The sequence below is a fragment of the Falco naumanni genome, chromosome 3 (assembly GCF_017639655.2).
Source record: "Falco naumanni isolate bFalNau1 chromosome 3, bFalNau1.pat, whole genome shotgun sequence".
Classification (NCBI taxonomy): domain Eukaryota; kingdom Metazoa; phylum Chordata; class Aves; order Falconiformes; family Falconidae; genus Falco; species Falco naumanni.
This window is the reverse complement of record NC_054056.1, coordinates 85350242-85366245: the sequence shown is the minus strand read 5'-3', so window position 1 is coordinate 85366245 and position 16004 is coordinate 85350242. Positions and strand designations below refer to the sequence as shown.

At 42.0% G+C, this 16004-nt stretch overlaps 1 protein-coding gene across 1 annotated transcript; it reads left to right on the top strand.

The window, feature by feature from the left end:
* Nucleotides 1-1205: 1205 nt before the first annotated feature.
* On the top strand, nt 1206-4995 carry LOC121085827 (myelin P2 protein). Its single transcript, XM_040588846.1, has 4 exons — nt 1206-1386; nt 2904-3076; nt 3334-3435; nt 4740-4995. Exons 1-4 carry the CDS (start codon nt 1314-1316, stop codon nt 4788-4790), a joined length of 399 nt encoding a protein of 132 aa, XP_040444780.1. The 5' UTR covers nt 1206-1313; the 3' UTR covers nt 4791-4995.
* Nucleotides 4996-16004: the final 11009 nt, after the last annotated feature.

Here is a 16004-nt window from a genome sequence, read left to right as displayed (position 1 = left end):
GTGCAAAAAAGCAAAAGAGAGCTGATCACTGATCTGAACATGCTGTGTTCCACACACACCTGTTGTGGAAGAAGAAAGGCAGCAAAGTTTGGCTTCTGCTTCTCTCTGTGATGCTTCCTGGAGTATGGGCAGGAAAGAACCCACAGCTTGGGATCATTGCTGCGATGCAAAGAGAGAAAACAGAACAGTGTAATTCAGTTCTGCCTTTAAATGGTAAAACACACTGACCTTTTTCAGGGTAGATCACAAAAGTGTAAAAAAAACCCCAACCACCAAAACACCACTATGTATAGCAGCTTCTTCACAGCTCCTCCCCAAAATCCACATGGTTTTGATTTACCTGACTAGCACACAGGTGGTGGCAATAGTGGTAAAGCTCTCTAAGCTTCCTGAGGAGAGGAAGTGGGGATGAGGGTGTCTGTCTCTGGTATCTGGTGATAGGACACTTGGGAATGTTTTAAAGCTGTACCAGGAGAGGTTTAGACTGGGCATTGGGAAGCATTTATTTACCAAGGGAGTGATCAAACACTGGAACAGGCTTCCTAGAGAGGTGATTGATGCCCTAAATCTGTCAGTGTTTCAGGGGCATTTGGATGATGCCCTTAATAACAGGCTTTAATTTTGATCAGCCCTGAAGTGGTCAGGCAGTTGGACTAGATCAGGGGTCCTCAAACTACAGCCCGTGGGCTGGATACGGCCCCCCGGGGTCCTCAATCCGGTCCCTGGTATTTACAGAACCCCCCCTGCCCCTCTCTCGCCGGGGGTTGGTGGGGAAACCAAGCAGCCGCAGATGACTGCCTGCCACTGCATCCGCACGCCGGCCCGCTGGTTAAAAAGTTTGAGGACCCCTGGACTAGATGATAGTTGTATGTCTCTTCCAACCTGAAATATTATTCAGGCATTGAGAGGACTGTCAGAGCTGAGTTTCATATGAGTGTAGTGCTCTTCTGCGTGGTGGCTCTGTGTTGCTAAGACCCCACCACGGTGTCCCCTGACTGCTTTTGGGATGCAGTGGTAACCTCACATCCCCGTCCCCATGCACCCCTCCTTGTCCCAATCTATTCAGTGGAGGAAGCCAAGGCAGGCGTCACCCGGAGCCTTGGTACTGACACGGCTGCCTTGGACAAGGTGCACATTGTCTTGCCCTGGCGCTGTCTCTCCTATTGGCCTGCCCTGACTGCTACGGGGACTGGGCATCTTTAAAAGGAGGCCAGTGAGGTCCGAGTTGGGCACGCGATCTCTCTGACTCCCACCAAGAGCTGCTGTGGCCACTGCCTCTCTCTGCAGGACTACTGCCTCGCAAAGCCTATACGATGTGTAACCGATTTGTGGGAACCTGGAAACTTGTCTCCAGTGAAAATTTTGATGACTATATGAAAGAATTGGGTGAGAAAAGTTCCTTCTTTTTTTTAGTAAGTTTTCTTCGGGAATGTTTCTTCTTCATCTTATGCTTTGCTCATGGATGGTGCCGCCTTCTTGGCCACAAAAGCACTTTAATTACTTTCCTAGCATAATTTAATTTCTTTCCTTTAGCATCAAAAATGGAAAAACATAAAGGTAGGTGCTACATTACTATCGTAAATTTACTTCTGACTAACTGAACTGATCTGATATAATTTGGTTTTCTGTAAGGAGGAAAAATCTGTGGAGCTGCAGTGGTTTTTTTATGTTTCTCTTGATTGCACTATTAAACTCATGACTTGTGATAATTTACAATATATAATGGAGCTGATGTCTCATGACACTTTGGTTTCAGAGGTCTAAATGCTATGAATGAACCTATCTGTTACTGAAGAATGCCAGGAATGTAATAAATGAGGCATTGTTTTTCATTTTAATGGCTCCATTCCTATACAGCAAGTGCACAGTCGGCTACAGCATTGCTTTTGCTATATAAGTGATTCACTGAGACACTGCTTCCCTTTATTTAAAATGTTAAACTGAATAACAAAAGAATTGCAGTTAATTTATTAACCAGAGTAAATGTGGGTTGAAAGTCCAGCTACAGATATTTTACGGAAGATCTGAACAGAACTGGTTAGTATAGAGTAATTACTGCAAATAGTGTTATGCTTTACAGATAACTTTTTACCTTTTTATATGGATCTTTACATCTCAGCATGGCATAGCATTAACAAAAGCAATAACTACAGCTGTCCCCTTTCTGCTTTTATAAGACAGTGATACATCGTCAGTGGCCTTCCTTCTAACTTGCCCCAGACTTCACTACTTGTATGTAGACTATGAACTGGACTGAAAAGCACCAGCCAATATAAAAGACTTTTGACATGGGATTTTCCCCTAAAGCTCTCTGCAGGTCTTCACTTTTATACTTCAATGTTATCTATATTTCATATTTTTACTTTTCACTGAGACTTAGATGTAAGGATCCTTAAGGGATGTTAGTAGCAGCACAGGAATTGCTCAATCGCCAGTATGTTTTAAGGAACAAGCACCAGCATATTGGCAGTTCAGTATCCGATTTCTTTCATGCAGCCTGTTCACAAAAGTGCAGATTCTCAGATTTGTCAAGAACTCTTTTAAAAAAATATTTTGGCAAACTTTCATGGGAAATAGACCTTTCCTCTGAATTTTTCTACCCGTTGTATCTCTACACAAATTCATGCAGTTTTGTAACCATCTATGTTTCTTCTTAGCTAAATGTACACAAGTGTCTACTTACATAAATCTTTATTTCTTGCTGAAGGTGCACTCTATCACCTGGGGCTGCCTCAGCCTCTGGATGCAGTACTTCTACATTCAAAGCATTAGTGTCTCATCTGAATCAGGCATTAGGGTATTTAAGAAGAAAGTGTTCCTTGTTCTTCCACTGAAGGCTTAAGAAAGGATATGGAGTTTCTTGCTTGCTAGAATGTAATGATATTTTTGTTTCTGATTTCTAGGGGTGGGCTTAGCTACGAGAAAACTAGGCGGCCTGGCAAAGCCTGATGTGATCATCAGTATGAAAGGAGACATAGTAACCATCAGAACTGAAAGCACCTTCAAAAATACAACGATCTCTTTCAAACTGGGCCAGCAGTTTGATGAAACGACAGCAGATGACCGGAAAGTCAAGGTAAGGGGGCTCATGATCTCTGAGTGGTCTGGACATCTAGAAGAGCACCAGCAGGAGTTTTCCTACCCCCTTAACACACTGAGTCTTCCAAGCTATTCCAAGAAAACACTGAAAGAAGAAATAGTATGGTGCTGGAACTGATGTTACAAAGCGTGTCATTAGCCAAGAATGCACGTCTTGCTGAATGTAAAATGAATTACTACTCTAGTCTGCAAAGCTCAGACTGCAGTTTGAAACTCTTCCCTTGGCCTTTGCAGAGTGTCGTAACCTTGGAAAAAGGGGCATTGGTGCAAGTCCAGAAGTGGAATGGCAAAGAGACTACAATAAAAAGAAGACTGGTTGATGGGAAAATGGTAGTGGTAAGTTCACGTTCCTTGTACACTGATGAAGGTCAGAAGGATTGTCCTGGTTTCAGCTGGGATAAAGTTAATTTTCTTCTCAGTAGATGGTACAGTGCTGTGTTTCTGATTTAACATGAGAATAACATTGATGACACACTGATGTTTTAGTTTTGCACCTCTGTGCCCATACCTGCCTTCGTGGTGACCTCCACTGGGGACTGGCAGGTGCTGATGGCTCCTCTGAAATGCCCGCTGTGGTGAGGGAGCCACGTCTTTCCTGGGGGCAGGGGAATGTTGCCTTTCCCTCACCCCCCATCCAACCTGCCTTTCCCTAGCAGCCCTGTGAAAGCCATGGGGTGGCCAAGCCAGGGTCATAACATATTTTAGGGACCCTAGTTGTAAGGGTCACTACTAAAATTGAGAATTCACTATTGAATGAAGGAAAGTACTTTGTTCATTACAGTTTTTAAAGCGTGGAGCCAAACTAATCTTAGCAACTTTATGAAATCAGCAGCATTATGCCTTTACCTGCTAGCTTGTTCTGACTGTATTTTGTTTTAAGTTCTCATACATTTGGATGGGTGATTTATCTTCACATCTCCTCATAGCTGCATTTCTGTGTAAATTTTTTTCTGATTATTAAACCATCTTTGAAAAGCAGAGAGGTAGAGTCCCTCTTCCATCTGTGTCTTGCTGTCTGCCCCTTGCCTCAGGTTTGTGGAGAGGGCTTCATCTTTTGCACATGGATGAGGTCTTTTTCAATGTCCTGTCACCTTTGCTGCAGGCATCCTGTGGCTGTGAGTCACCAGAAGCTGCTGAAAGCTCTGGGGGCGAGAGGGTCAAGAGAAATATTTTGTGACTCATAAGTGCAAAGTTTTTTAAGCCAGAAGCCTGAACTCTGAACTACCCAGGCTACTTCTGCTTCCACATAAAAAAAAAAAAACAAAACACCAAAAAACCCAAAAAACCCAACTTTGTAAAACTGAGAGTGTTTGTGGGCCATGGTATAATAAACTATGTGAGGCTGATGGTTCTGTCAAGCCAGCAATAGTACCAAGGAAGGTAAATTTATTTCTGGAAGCTGAGCCTAATTTTGCAATCTATTTGTTATTATATGCCACTTAATTAAGTTCAAAGATGTTAAAATAGAAACCACTCCATTCGCAACATAAAAATAGCTTTGCTGTTTGCTCAAAAAATTATAGAAATATGTAAGGATGTAAAATACGACATCTGGATTTTCACTGACTTCAGAGGTCACTGCAGCAAACAGAACTGCTGTCAGAAAAAGGTCTATATTAACCTTTTCCTTTGTGCCTTAGGAATGTGCCATGAAAGGAGTTGTCTGCACTAGAGTCTATGAAAGAGTGTGAAGAAATTCCCCCTCTGCACCAGACTGGGACTGGCTCTTAAAACTTGGCTTAGTTCAGTGACCAAAGCCTCATGCACTGTGCTTCTTTATTTTCTTATTTCCTTTTATTGGGAAAATGACTACACTATAATTTGGTATTTCAGAGCCATAGTGTAACTAATCCAAAGTATTGTGGTGATCCAATAAAAGCTTCTGAACACATAAAATAGAATGTTTGTCTCCACATCAATGATTTAAGTTTTCTTCCTGTCTGTATAAGTGCTCAGACTATTTCTGAGTAAAATGGTGAAGCCTCGGAGAGATGGTTAACACTGCTTCCTTGATATGTGTAAAAATCATCATCATACAGATTTGATATCCTTTTCCTGTAAAATATTTTATTTCTGAACGGTTCATATAGGGAAAAATCACCTTTACCACTAGAATTTTTTACTTTCAGTATGATTTATTGTTTCAGCCTTATGATTTTAGCACATCATTGTTTCATACTCATCCCAAAATGTATATACTTATTCCAGTACCACTTTTTATATCCTGACATTTATTTGGAAGAGAACAGCTTCTGGAGTAAAAAATTACCAGAATATATTCCATGTTTCTCTGCCAAAAGAGCTCTTGACCTGTGAAATGAAGTGTGGAGCAGGTGTGAATGAACTCAAAAAATATTGATGCTAGAGGGCTTCATTTTAGAAAGTGCTCAGCAATCCAGTCTACTTCTAGCACAGCATTTAAGCACATGCTTAAAGTTGAACACATTGGGTAGAGTTTGCTACCAAGCTTAGCAGAGTAGTTAAGCTGTTCATTCCTTCCATTGCACTTACTCTGCTTTTAACTAAGGGGAAAAAAAAGCCCAAGCAAACCAAACCTTGACTTCTGGAAATCTGTTTAGTCAAAGAGCACGGCAGCAGCTTATTAATTCTTGCTTCTGTTAGCCCATGTTCAGTAACACAACATTCATACTAAATAGATGGAGTATTTCATCCCTTGTCATTGCCTCCATGCCATCACACAGGGCTACACCTCCATTCTCTGTGGGGTTAAAACAGCTGTGAGAGGCATGTGTGTTTATTTTGGCTTGTTAGGATCAGCAGTGCTGATGTGAACCTTTGCCTACTGGTTTTACAGTCAAGAACACATATTCTCAAGGCTAAGAGAGATCCTGAACATCAGAATCTAAATTGGTGTGGCCGAGGAGACAGCTAAGAGAGGGATATCATACTTGAACACAAAATGTAAGGGTCACATTTCTTCTCTACCCATCGCTGGAAAAGCTAGAGACTGGGTAAAGCTTTGGATACATGTCTATGGATATGCAGATTAACTGGAGGCAGCTGGCAGAAGGCAAACAGGATGAATCCTAGAAAATAAAAGCTGTGAGAGAAGGCTGTGAAATTCATGGGCAGCAGTTTTAAGGAAGAGTTTCTCCTGCTTTTTAACATAGACGGAGGGGAAAATTCCTCATCTTTAACCTTACCATTAAAACTCACCTCTGAGTGTCAAGAGTTTCTGTAACTCAAAGTCTTCAGTGACTGTAACAAGGAATGGAGGCAGCATAATACCCGTAGTATCATTGTTTGCAAACAGATTGTAATCACTTATTTTAAGTGAAGATCATCCACCAGGTTTCCATAAGAACAGTCATACAGTGTGAACTATTGCTGTACGTGAGCTTCTAGTTTATTCTCCTAGACTCTTAACAGAGAGCTGAAAACACATTTCTTACGGCTCAGAATCTGCCATGGCCTGAAACTGACTTGTGAATCTGGATTTTTGCTCTGTAGCTTCTTCATTCCCTCCTGCTGCAGTGCAACACAGCAGCAGGGCTGCCAGCACCCGCCCCGGCACGGCTCTGGGAAGGTGGAAGCTGTCCGGAGCCTTTCAAGCACGGCTCTTCTCACACCCCTGAGCCGCAGGCAAGGGGATAGTTACCCTTGCAAACAAGCTCTGTATTTCCTTTGCTTATCCTGCTGTAACCTGTAAACGCTTCTCTGAGGTTAAATGGAAAAATTTCCTCTCCAATAAGGAGTTTTCAGCTCCAATGAAAGTTTTCAGCTTTTTTCTTCCTTGAGAAAAGGAAATAAACATTTGCTTAGGTACAAACTGTGGGTTTTCCAGCTCTGGAAACGGTAAGAAAAGAAAAAACAAAGGACTGCTCACCTAGTCCTCATTTATTTATTTACTGTCTTTTCCTTTTCTGTGCTATAACCCATCTCTCTCCTTTTCTCCTTACACAACTTTTAATTGCGTTTATTTTTCCAGAGATTTGGGATTAAAATAACAACAATTTCAGATTTTTAAGTTCCTAACTAAATGCAGATATTCTATTTAGGAGCCTAGTATTTGGCACTTTCACTCTATACAAAGGTCACTTAAAAATGTCATGAGACCTGGAGACTTTCCAAAACAGGAAAAGTGCAACAGAACTGATAGTGTTGAAGGCAAAAACAATGATGCAGGTGGTACAAATCAGCACAGAAATGGAACTCTTTGGGATACTGGTGTCCATAAAGCAATCCTTGGGGTCTCCAGGAGAATTTAGGGGGAATATATGAATTGTGTAGCCTCGGGGTCTTTTTTATGGCTTACTGTATATTAGTTTTCCTTCTTTCCTAGACTTTTTACATGGGCCAGATACTTATGGAATGAACATCTAGACTGAGGTACGATGCCTGTGTCTTGAACTGTGCTTTCAAATTCACAGACAAGTCATTTGCCATTTCCCTGGCACATATATGCACTGAATCTAGAAATGTCTGTAGCCTCATGCCTGATGCTGGCATATCAACAGCATTATTTAAAGCAATCAGCTTGATCTAGTGCCCACCCCAGGTGATGAAAACCTGGCTGATCTTAGAGGGCCACGCTCACACTCCTCCCATCGGTCACTCTTCCTTGCGAGTGCTGTGAGGCTCTGTCACACCTCGTTTCGCCCACATCTCCCGAGGCAGTGGGAAATGCCTGCATGGGCTATTCATCCTCTGGTGGCTACAGACTGCAGCACTGCCTGCCTCTGCCCTGCCTGGTGTCTCCTCGGGCAGGAGAAGCGAGCTGGCATGACAAGAGCCCGCCTCAGCCCCCATGCTCCCACAGGGAGAGCTGAAATCAAATAAAAGCTGCATCTGGACATCATGTACAAGAACTGTTGCCTTGGACTGGGCAGAATTTGGCAATTTGTGATAGAAAGCACCTCCTGGTCAAGTATAGTTAAAGCTGGGATACTGTACCATGTACCCTGGTCTTTTCCACATGGAGTGGAGCATGGAGGAGAGGTGAAGCTACTGATTCTCCTGCAAGGGAATCTTTGTCCCTGCTGATGTCTTAGGTAGTAACTTTGAACTTCCCTTGGCTGTTTTAGCTAAGTTTATTTTGAGGGCACCTGTATTCCTGCAAAGTGAATCACACCCACCCAGGGGCCCCCGCACATGGCCTTTGCTGCTGTTTCACACATAAGCCTTGTCACCTGTTGGGATAGTTTCACTAGGCAGCAGACGTATAGCTGAGCGGTTCTAGAAACAGCTAAGATTTGGGGAGGGGGATTAGGCTGTGTTATTAAAGCAATAATTAAATAATTAAAGCTCCTTCATAAGGAGTCCTCTCCACTTACAACATTTTTTCAGAGAAACAACTTGCTGAGCTGTATAGAAATTGCTCAGCTGTGCCTTTCAAGACCTTTTTACCTTTGTTAATTTTAATTTTGGATTAAAGAAGTTCTGTTGATGTCTGTATTACAAAGGAGTGAAAGGTTAGCATTGAAGAGGTAATCAGTCAGAAACAAATAGGCTGATGCCATGAAAAAAATCACTTTCAGAAATCCTGGAATTTAGATGTAATCAAGGTCTTTGTTAAGGAGGCAATTAGAGCATATCCTTGCCATTTCAATGCAAAACGTTGTGATTGGCGATTGGCCATCGTTCTGCAGATGGGAAACACAAGAAAATTATGTTATTCGGACTAAAGGGCACAACAACATTGGGAATAATGCAGTCCCCAAGACACTACAGAGAGAGAAAGACGTGTTAGACATTGTTCATCCAGTATTCCCAAAGGAGACTGCTCTTTCTACCTTTTGAGTAGCAAACAAATATTTAAATACACTTTCCTCAAATGTTATGAGAATTTTTAAAACTAAATTCAGGAGGAATGTGATGATATGGGGATTAGGAAAGGTGGGGTGAATGGATTACAGCTGGATTTATTTTCAGGTCATATTTTCAGGAAAAATTCAGAATTATTTCAGTGGAATATTAATTGAAAGTATTTTAAGTATTTTTCGTATTATTTACTATAATTTTATCACCATTATCTATCATATGATTTGTGAGAAGTGTAAGGGAGTGAAAAAGGGCTTCCTATTTGCCTCCAAGTGAACACAATCCCTTGTGGATAAGCCTTCCTTAGAAGAGACACCTCTGTCAACAATGGGAACAAAAACACTGCAAGAATTGATCTTGTCCTTCAAGCTTATAAACACAGTGTTGCAGTTAAACCTATAGGAAGAGACATATATGGTGGAGCTGTGGGACATGCCAACTAAAGCACAGCCTCTATCAAATTTGACACTTTAGGGTTTCTTTGGGAAATCTGTAGACATAATTATCAGAAAGGAGAAATATTTAATGTATCTAGCTACTGTGTTATACTTACACATGCCAACAATAATCTCATTTATCTCTCAGATCCCAGCGTGAATTTCCAGACCTGAAATCTAAAATACATACGCATGTTGTAGTTGGATACTCTGCACGTGTGAAATGAAAAAAAATCTGAGACAGTTGAAGGTGGAGCCCTCAGTCTCCTTATACAGAGAATCTCCTATGAGAGGGTCACAGCTTTGCACACGTCATGCCATCTAATTGTATCTTGTACCATATATTGAGTTTTATATGGTTTTATAGCTTACTAACGCTTAAAAAATTGTATAGGCAAATTCATTTAAAAGGAATATTAATTCCTTCACAAACCTCCTCTCTTTATGAGTGGTGGAAAAATAAGACTACAAAGCAATTTGACACTGCAAGACATAATATTCAAGGCCCCTAACTACCTATAAATTCAGTTAACACAGATATTTTGATTTACGTTAGCAAGAGATAGAGCAGAAAGATTATGAAAGGTTAGGTGCATAAATGTCTGCACTTTCCGGGTAGGACCTGAGCCCCCTGGCCGGGAGCACGTGAACCAACATTAAGGCTCTCCCGGGTGCTTCCTCTTTTCTGGGGATTTTGATGTAATCAAGAAGCATCATCACAGTTTATCTTGGCTCTGCCTCCAGTTGGGCAGAGAGCATGTTGTGAAATAAAGAGGCAATTGTTATAGTCTAAGCTAATGATTTTGGAAAACTTCTGTCAGGGAAGAGGAATAATTTTAAGATTATTTTCCCTCCTTTTTTTTTTTAAAGAAAGAGGACTTATCTATATAAGTAATTTCAAACCAACCTAATTTTCTTCTACACAGGGTTACAAGTCTTGTGGATGGAAGAAGACCAGTAGCAGTCACCACTGTTGACTTCTGTAAGGCTTTAACAGTAAGCCCTAAGACGTTCATAAACATGCTAAAAAATTCAGAGTAGATTAACATGCTGCTACAGAGAAGGGATACAAACCGAGGCAACGACCATGCTTGGACTGTCAATGGTTCACTGCCAAAGTGGAAGGATCTATCAAATCAACTTGTGCTGGTCCAGTCCTATTTAATCTCTTCAGTAATAACCATGATGTTATTTATAGACTGTACAGAGATGAGAGGAAACACAAGCATACCAGAGGGCAGGGTTCAATTTCAAATAATCTCAACAAACTCAGGAAATAGTTTGAAACAGCCAGGGGGACATTTAAGAGGGAAAAATGCACTAGGCAGTATCATCAGGAGCACAATTACCAGATGGAGAACAAGCAAGAACTAGTGCAAACACTGGGTGTTCATAGTGGATCACAGACTGAAAATGAATGCCACATGTGGTGTTATCAAAAAAAGGCAAACCTCACATTGGGCTGTGCAGTCAGGACAGCCAGCATGCTGCGGTCATCCACATGCTCTGCTTGTCACTAGTACAGCCTCCAGGACACATGCTATTGTGTCTAGTTCTGAGTAATGCAGTGCAAAATGGATCAATGGACAGAATCCAGAGAAAAGCAATAAGACCTAAAAAACATGTCTAAACAAAAGCGTGAAAGTACTAGGGAGAAGGGATTCATGGAAGGGAGACTGGTCAAGGGCACTGAAGACTGTGGTGCCACACCAAATTCCTTGGACAGGTAAGATGCGCAATATATATAGATCTACACACACAGAGACATGTACACACAGAGAATTATTCATTAATATGCAGCGGTTTAGTCACAGCCAGTGACACAAGTCCAAGCTCCTGTGACCAGTGTTCTCCACCACTGAAACTGTCCAGGAATCGATGCAGCTGAGACGAGCTCCACCTCCACAGTACCTGCTCAGCGCATCTCTCCTCAGCTTCCCAAGTACATGTTCTCATAGGTCAACAGCTCACTACATAAAGACGCAATTTGAACAATAACTATAGCAAAAGGGTAGAATACTCAGAGGACGAACAACACTCCTGATGTCTTTCTGTTGTTTGTATTTTCTAACTGATGAAACAGGAGATTGAAGTTGCTTGCACCTGAAATACATTGGTGCAAGATACTCAAGTTTCAAATTACTCACAGGAGCCTGTGAAAACAGTGGAAAATGTGCCTTTTGGTGTAATTTTAATTGTGCTTAAGCCAGAGCTCTTCCCTGAAACCCATATAATAGCACCAGCTCTGGATTCCCAAAGCAGGAATTGCCTACATGATACCTGTGAACCCTTTGAGGATTGGTGGTCATAGGTTGAAGACACATGTTGGACTAAAGATATTCTCAAACTCTGCATCTACAACAGCTCTTCCATCTGAACCAGATTGGAACCCGCCCCTGACAACTCTTGGTGATCATCATAGGGGTGTCAATACGATTTACGCTTTTGATGTAAAGCTGTGCTATCAGAACTAATATCTTAAAAAGCAGTTAAAACGATAAGGAAAATGGTCAAGATTATTTCTTGCTGCTCAGACAAATTCAAAGTCACCTATGCTGTTGTCACACACTTCTGAGTATCTACTGGGTGCCTGCTGGCGGCAAAGCTCAGCTAGGTGGACTGATGGGGGACTATCCCCAGGCACTGGGGGAATAAATCATTCCTGAAAAATACCCAGCATGGAAGATGGCAATTAGCCCAGTCAAAAATAGCATTCTGAAAAAACCCTGCAGTGCTGGGGCTGGGCTGAGTGCCTTGATACCCCCTGACCATGTCCCGTGTACTGCTGCAGGCAGCAGTCACCGCCCCTTTGCTTCCTCCTGGCGAGACCCTACTCAGCACACCCGCAGCGCTCCACCTCTTACGGACAGAGGGCTGGGATGTGCCTACAATCAGGCTGCAAGTGCAGCTTCTGCTGCCTGACTACCTCCATGCCTCACCCAGGAAGGCTGCGGAGGGAGGGATTCAGCAGGGTTCCCCCAGAAGCCTGCAGCCTCCTGCTCTGGTGGCAACACTGTCTTTGAATCTACTTTGCCAAAAAAAACCAAACCACCAAACAAAAAAACCCTCTATGCAACATTTAGATGATTGGTCTTAAAACACAAGGGGTTAAGGCACGTCTTTTCTCCTTTCTGCCTATAGCTCAAGCTTGTTCCTCCTGGCAGTCCACGCTATTCACAGCACGCTGTCCCCCCTACAGTTTTTGCTGGTCAGTCAGTCCATACTAGCTGTTCACTGCCTCTTCTAACTCCTCATTTTCCATAGCTTTTTAAATGATTGGTTAAACTTAATTTCCCACTAACGAACCTTCATCCTGATCAGCAGGGAGGGAAACAGAACAGGACCTGTCCGTGCTTGTGTGAACACCGAGTGTTTCAGCCTGCGCTGCCCTGAGCGGCTGGCCATGCATATAGGTGTATGCATAGCGCGTGTGTGCGGGCACGCACGCCTTTTGAGAAGGCAAACTCAGCTTCGCTGCCAACCGCCCCTGGGGCACGGAGCTGCAGCAGCCTCACCTCTGTGGGCTACTGAATGCAGCAGTCCCAGCCAGGCATCCCTGCTCCGCCTGCTGTGACTCGGCTGTGCCTTCCCCTTTGTTTCCATTCCTCAGTCAGGCTCGGGTTTAACTTGTACACTACTTCATCTGGGTCTGTCTTAAGTGAATTGTTGAACTTAGCACTACTGTCCTCTCAAATCCTGGCCTCTGATCTTCTTCTCAACACAGAGTAGACATCTCCGCCCCACCCACCATAGACATCTCCATTTGAAATGTCTTCCCATATAAGTCTTAGGAGAATTATAAGTATTTTTAGGAAAGAGTTTAGCTGACCTATTTTAAGTGTCTTCTTTAGGAGATAACAGCTTAGAAGCATCTGCTGTTCTTTGCTGACTCTTAAGGGTTATATGTTATTGTCCGATACTTGATGTAACAGATCACTGATCTGAAGGTTTAGTGGATCTCACCACTACTTTGGCTAACAGGTCTGTGGCCAAGCTTTCTTTGGAGGCAGACCTCCAAGGAGCACCCAGCTGGAGAGCAGTGGTGTGCTGGTGATGTAATGAAAACCCTCCAACATTTCTGACTGTGTGCCAGTGATGCACCACGATACCCCTCCGGAAAATTCAATCTATGTTCTCTGAACAGGATCAGCTCTGTTAACATGACTGAAGATCACCTGCCAAGACGACTAGAGAAGGTAGCCTGCTTCCTACCACTTGGAAGTGAAAGCATTGTCCTGATCACATGCAGGGACATGTTAAGTGTAGCAGCGTTGATACATTCACCCCTGTGTGCATGCTGCTGCCTTGCTTCCTGCTCTTTCTGTGGATTTGACAGCCTGCCCTGCTCCTTGGGCTAAGCAGCTGGGCAGTACTGATGGCTGCTTTCCAGTTGGTTTCCTATCCTAACTCCAAAGTAGCTTCATCTTGTTTGCAGTTGTAGCATTAGGAAAATGTGTGGGAATTCGAGGAGCTAAAAGGTCCTTCTTGACTAATGTAACAACATGCTGCTGTATTGTCATAACCTAGTTTGGGCTCCCAAGAGACTCTGACAAACACTCAAAATGCTGGAAGCAAAACCAACTTTGAATCTTTGTTCCTCATTTGTTTCTAAAAATACTTCAGTTTTTCTACTCGCAAAATAGTAACAAAAAATAGCAACAAGATTCTCAAGCTTTATTTATTAAATCAGGAAATTACTCAGTACTTTCCTGAGCAGTTTTTGCTTTTTCTTCCTCATCTCTTGGTAAGTTTGCAGAGATGACTTTCAGCAGATGGGGAAAGGGTGAAACAGAAAGGATGTTAGAGTTCAACAACAACATGCCGCTTATGTCCCAGAGAAAAGCGCGCATCACCTCAGGGACTTGAGCTGAGCATCCACATTATGATAACACAGTGGAACATTCAGATCCAAAGCCAGGCAGTGGGAATGTGACCAGCGTCACTCCCAGGTGTGGTGCAAGGATGTACTACAGCCAAGAGGAAGGGAACTCTTTTTTCAGTAGCAGAAAATTCTCCAAGCACCATCTGGATTTGAATAGAAGTACTTGTCAAAGGAAATAACTTATAAACGATGACACTATCCTTTGTAACTTACATGCCTTTCCACACACATATTTTTCATAACACACAAACACACACACACACACACAGAATTGATGTACTTCTCCTGCTTACAAACACATTCATAGCCTATAACTTTTTTAATCTTGAAAATTTATGAGAAGTCTCTCAAGCTGTGGGGAAGAGAGAACATGGCCAAAAGACAAAAAAACCAGAGGTATCCCCTTTAGCACCTAAATGTCAGGTAGGAAGAGAGGATAATTTTTTTTTCCTTAGTTAACCCAAGCAAGCCATTAGCTTTCCTTAGTTAACCCAAGTAATCCATTAGCTTAAAATGCAATAATTAGTGTGACTGACTCCTCTGCAATGATTTATGGGGAAGAGGTGAATCTGAAGGCAAAGCAAGAGTACATCATCTCACATTTTAACCTTTCCTTCTGATACTTCTGTATGACATCTGCCTAGTCTTTAGTCTTACAAAAATCCTATAAAGTGTCATAAAAGTGAGGACAGTTAAGAATCTGTGGAAAAGTAAAAAGACTCAATAGGATTTATTGTTAATTGTTACAACCTACAATGGTAATTGAAACAAACCTGCTTTTTTTTTTTTTTTTTTGCTTTTTTTTTCTTATTTATTTGATATCCGTCCATAGACTGTAAGACAGTTCTTCATCTCTTATGGAACTTTGCCTACAACTTCTATAGGAAAGATGTTCTTCTTTATTAAAATATGCTATGCTTTTTCTCTATTCATATTGTGTCTCCTGGATGTGACTAGCACCTCCACTAGTAAATAAATACAGGATGATAATTTAAGAGAACATTCCTGAAAAGGATGCTTTATTTGACAGGGTTATCTTGTTTGCTAGCAATATGAAAGCAGAACCATCTGTTATCAGATCTTCTGGCTAAAAGTGAATGATATTTATAATCCAACTGCAACAATACAATGAAGCCAGGACTAGCATTCTTTGTGTTATCCTCTAGTAACACAGAGAATATTTTCTGCTCCAAGGAGCTTTAAGGTACAAGGAGCTGAAGTATCACAAATGCGATTTAGTGTTCTCTAGCAGCTAAATAGTAATAGACAAAAAGAAGTAAAAATGAGTTGTTCCTTTTGGATTCACTGGCTGTAGCTGAGAGAGGTTCTGAAGTAAATACAAGCAATTTCCATGGGCTGGAAAAAATTCATGCTTGCACAGAGGTCAGGTTGCACACTCCTTTTTGCAAAATGGATTCCATGCATATTATCAAAACTTGTTTCCATTGGGGTTTGTGTCCACTCCCTGACCAGTATAACTAAACTACAGTATCTAAGTTGGTGAATACCCAAAAATGTAACAAGTCATCACCAGTAGCTCCTAAGCACAGCACCTGAAAAGCGATGCACATTTTGAAAAAAGCAGACTTTAGATTTGAAAGACATGTCCTCTCCCCCACCATCAGCACTGCATTTGCTGTTCTGTCATCTTCTCAGATGGGTTCGATCTGAGTCTGTGCTTTCAAACCAAGGCAAACTACTTTTTACTGTGTCATTTCCCAACCAAAGAATCAGCAAGGACGGTCTAGTCACATTCATACAGGTAGAAACTAGAACAAGATGATTTCATCACCACAAGTGAATGG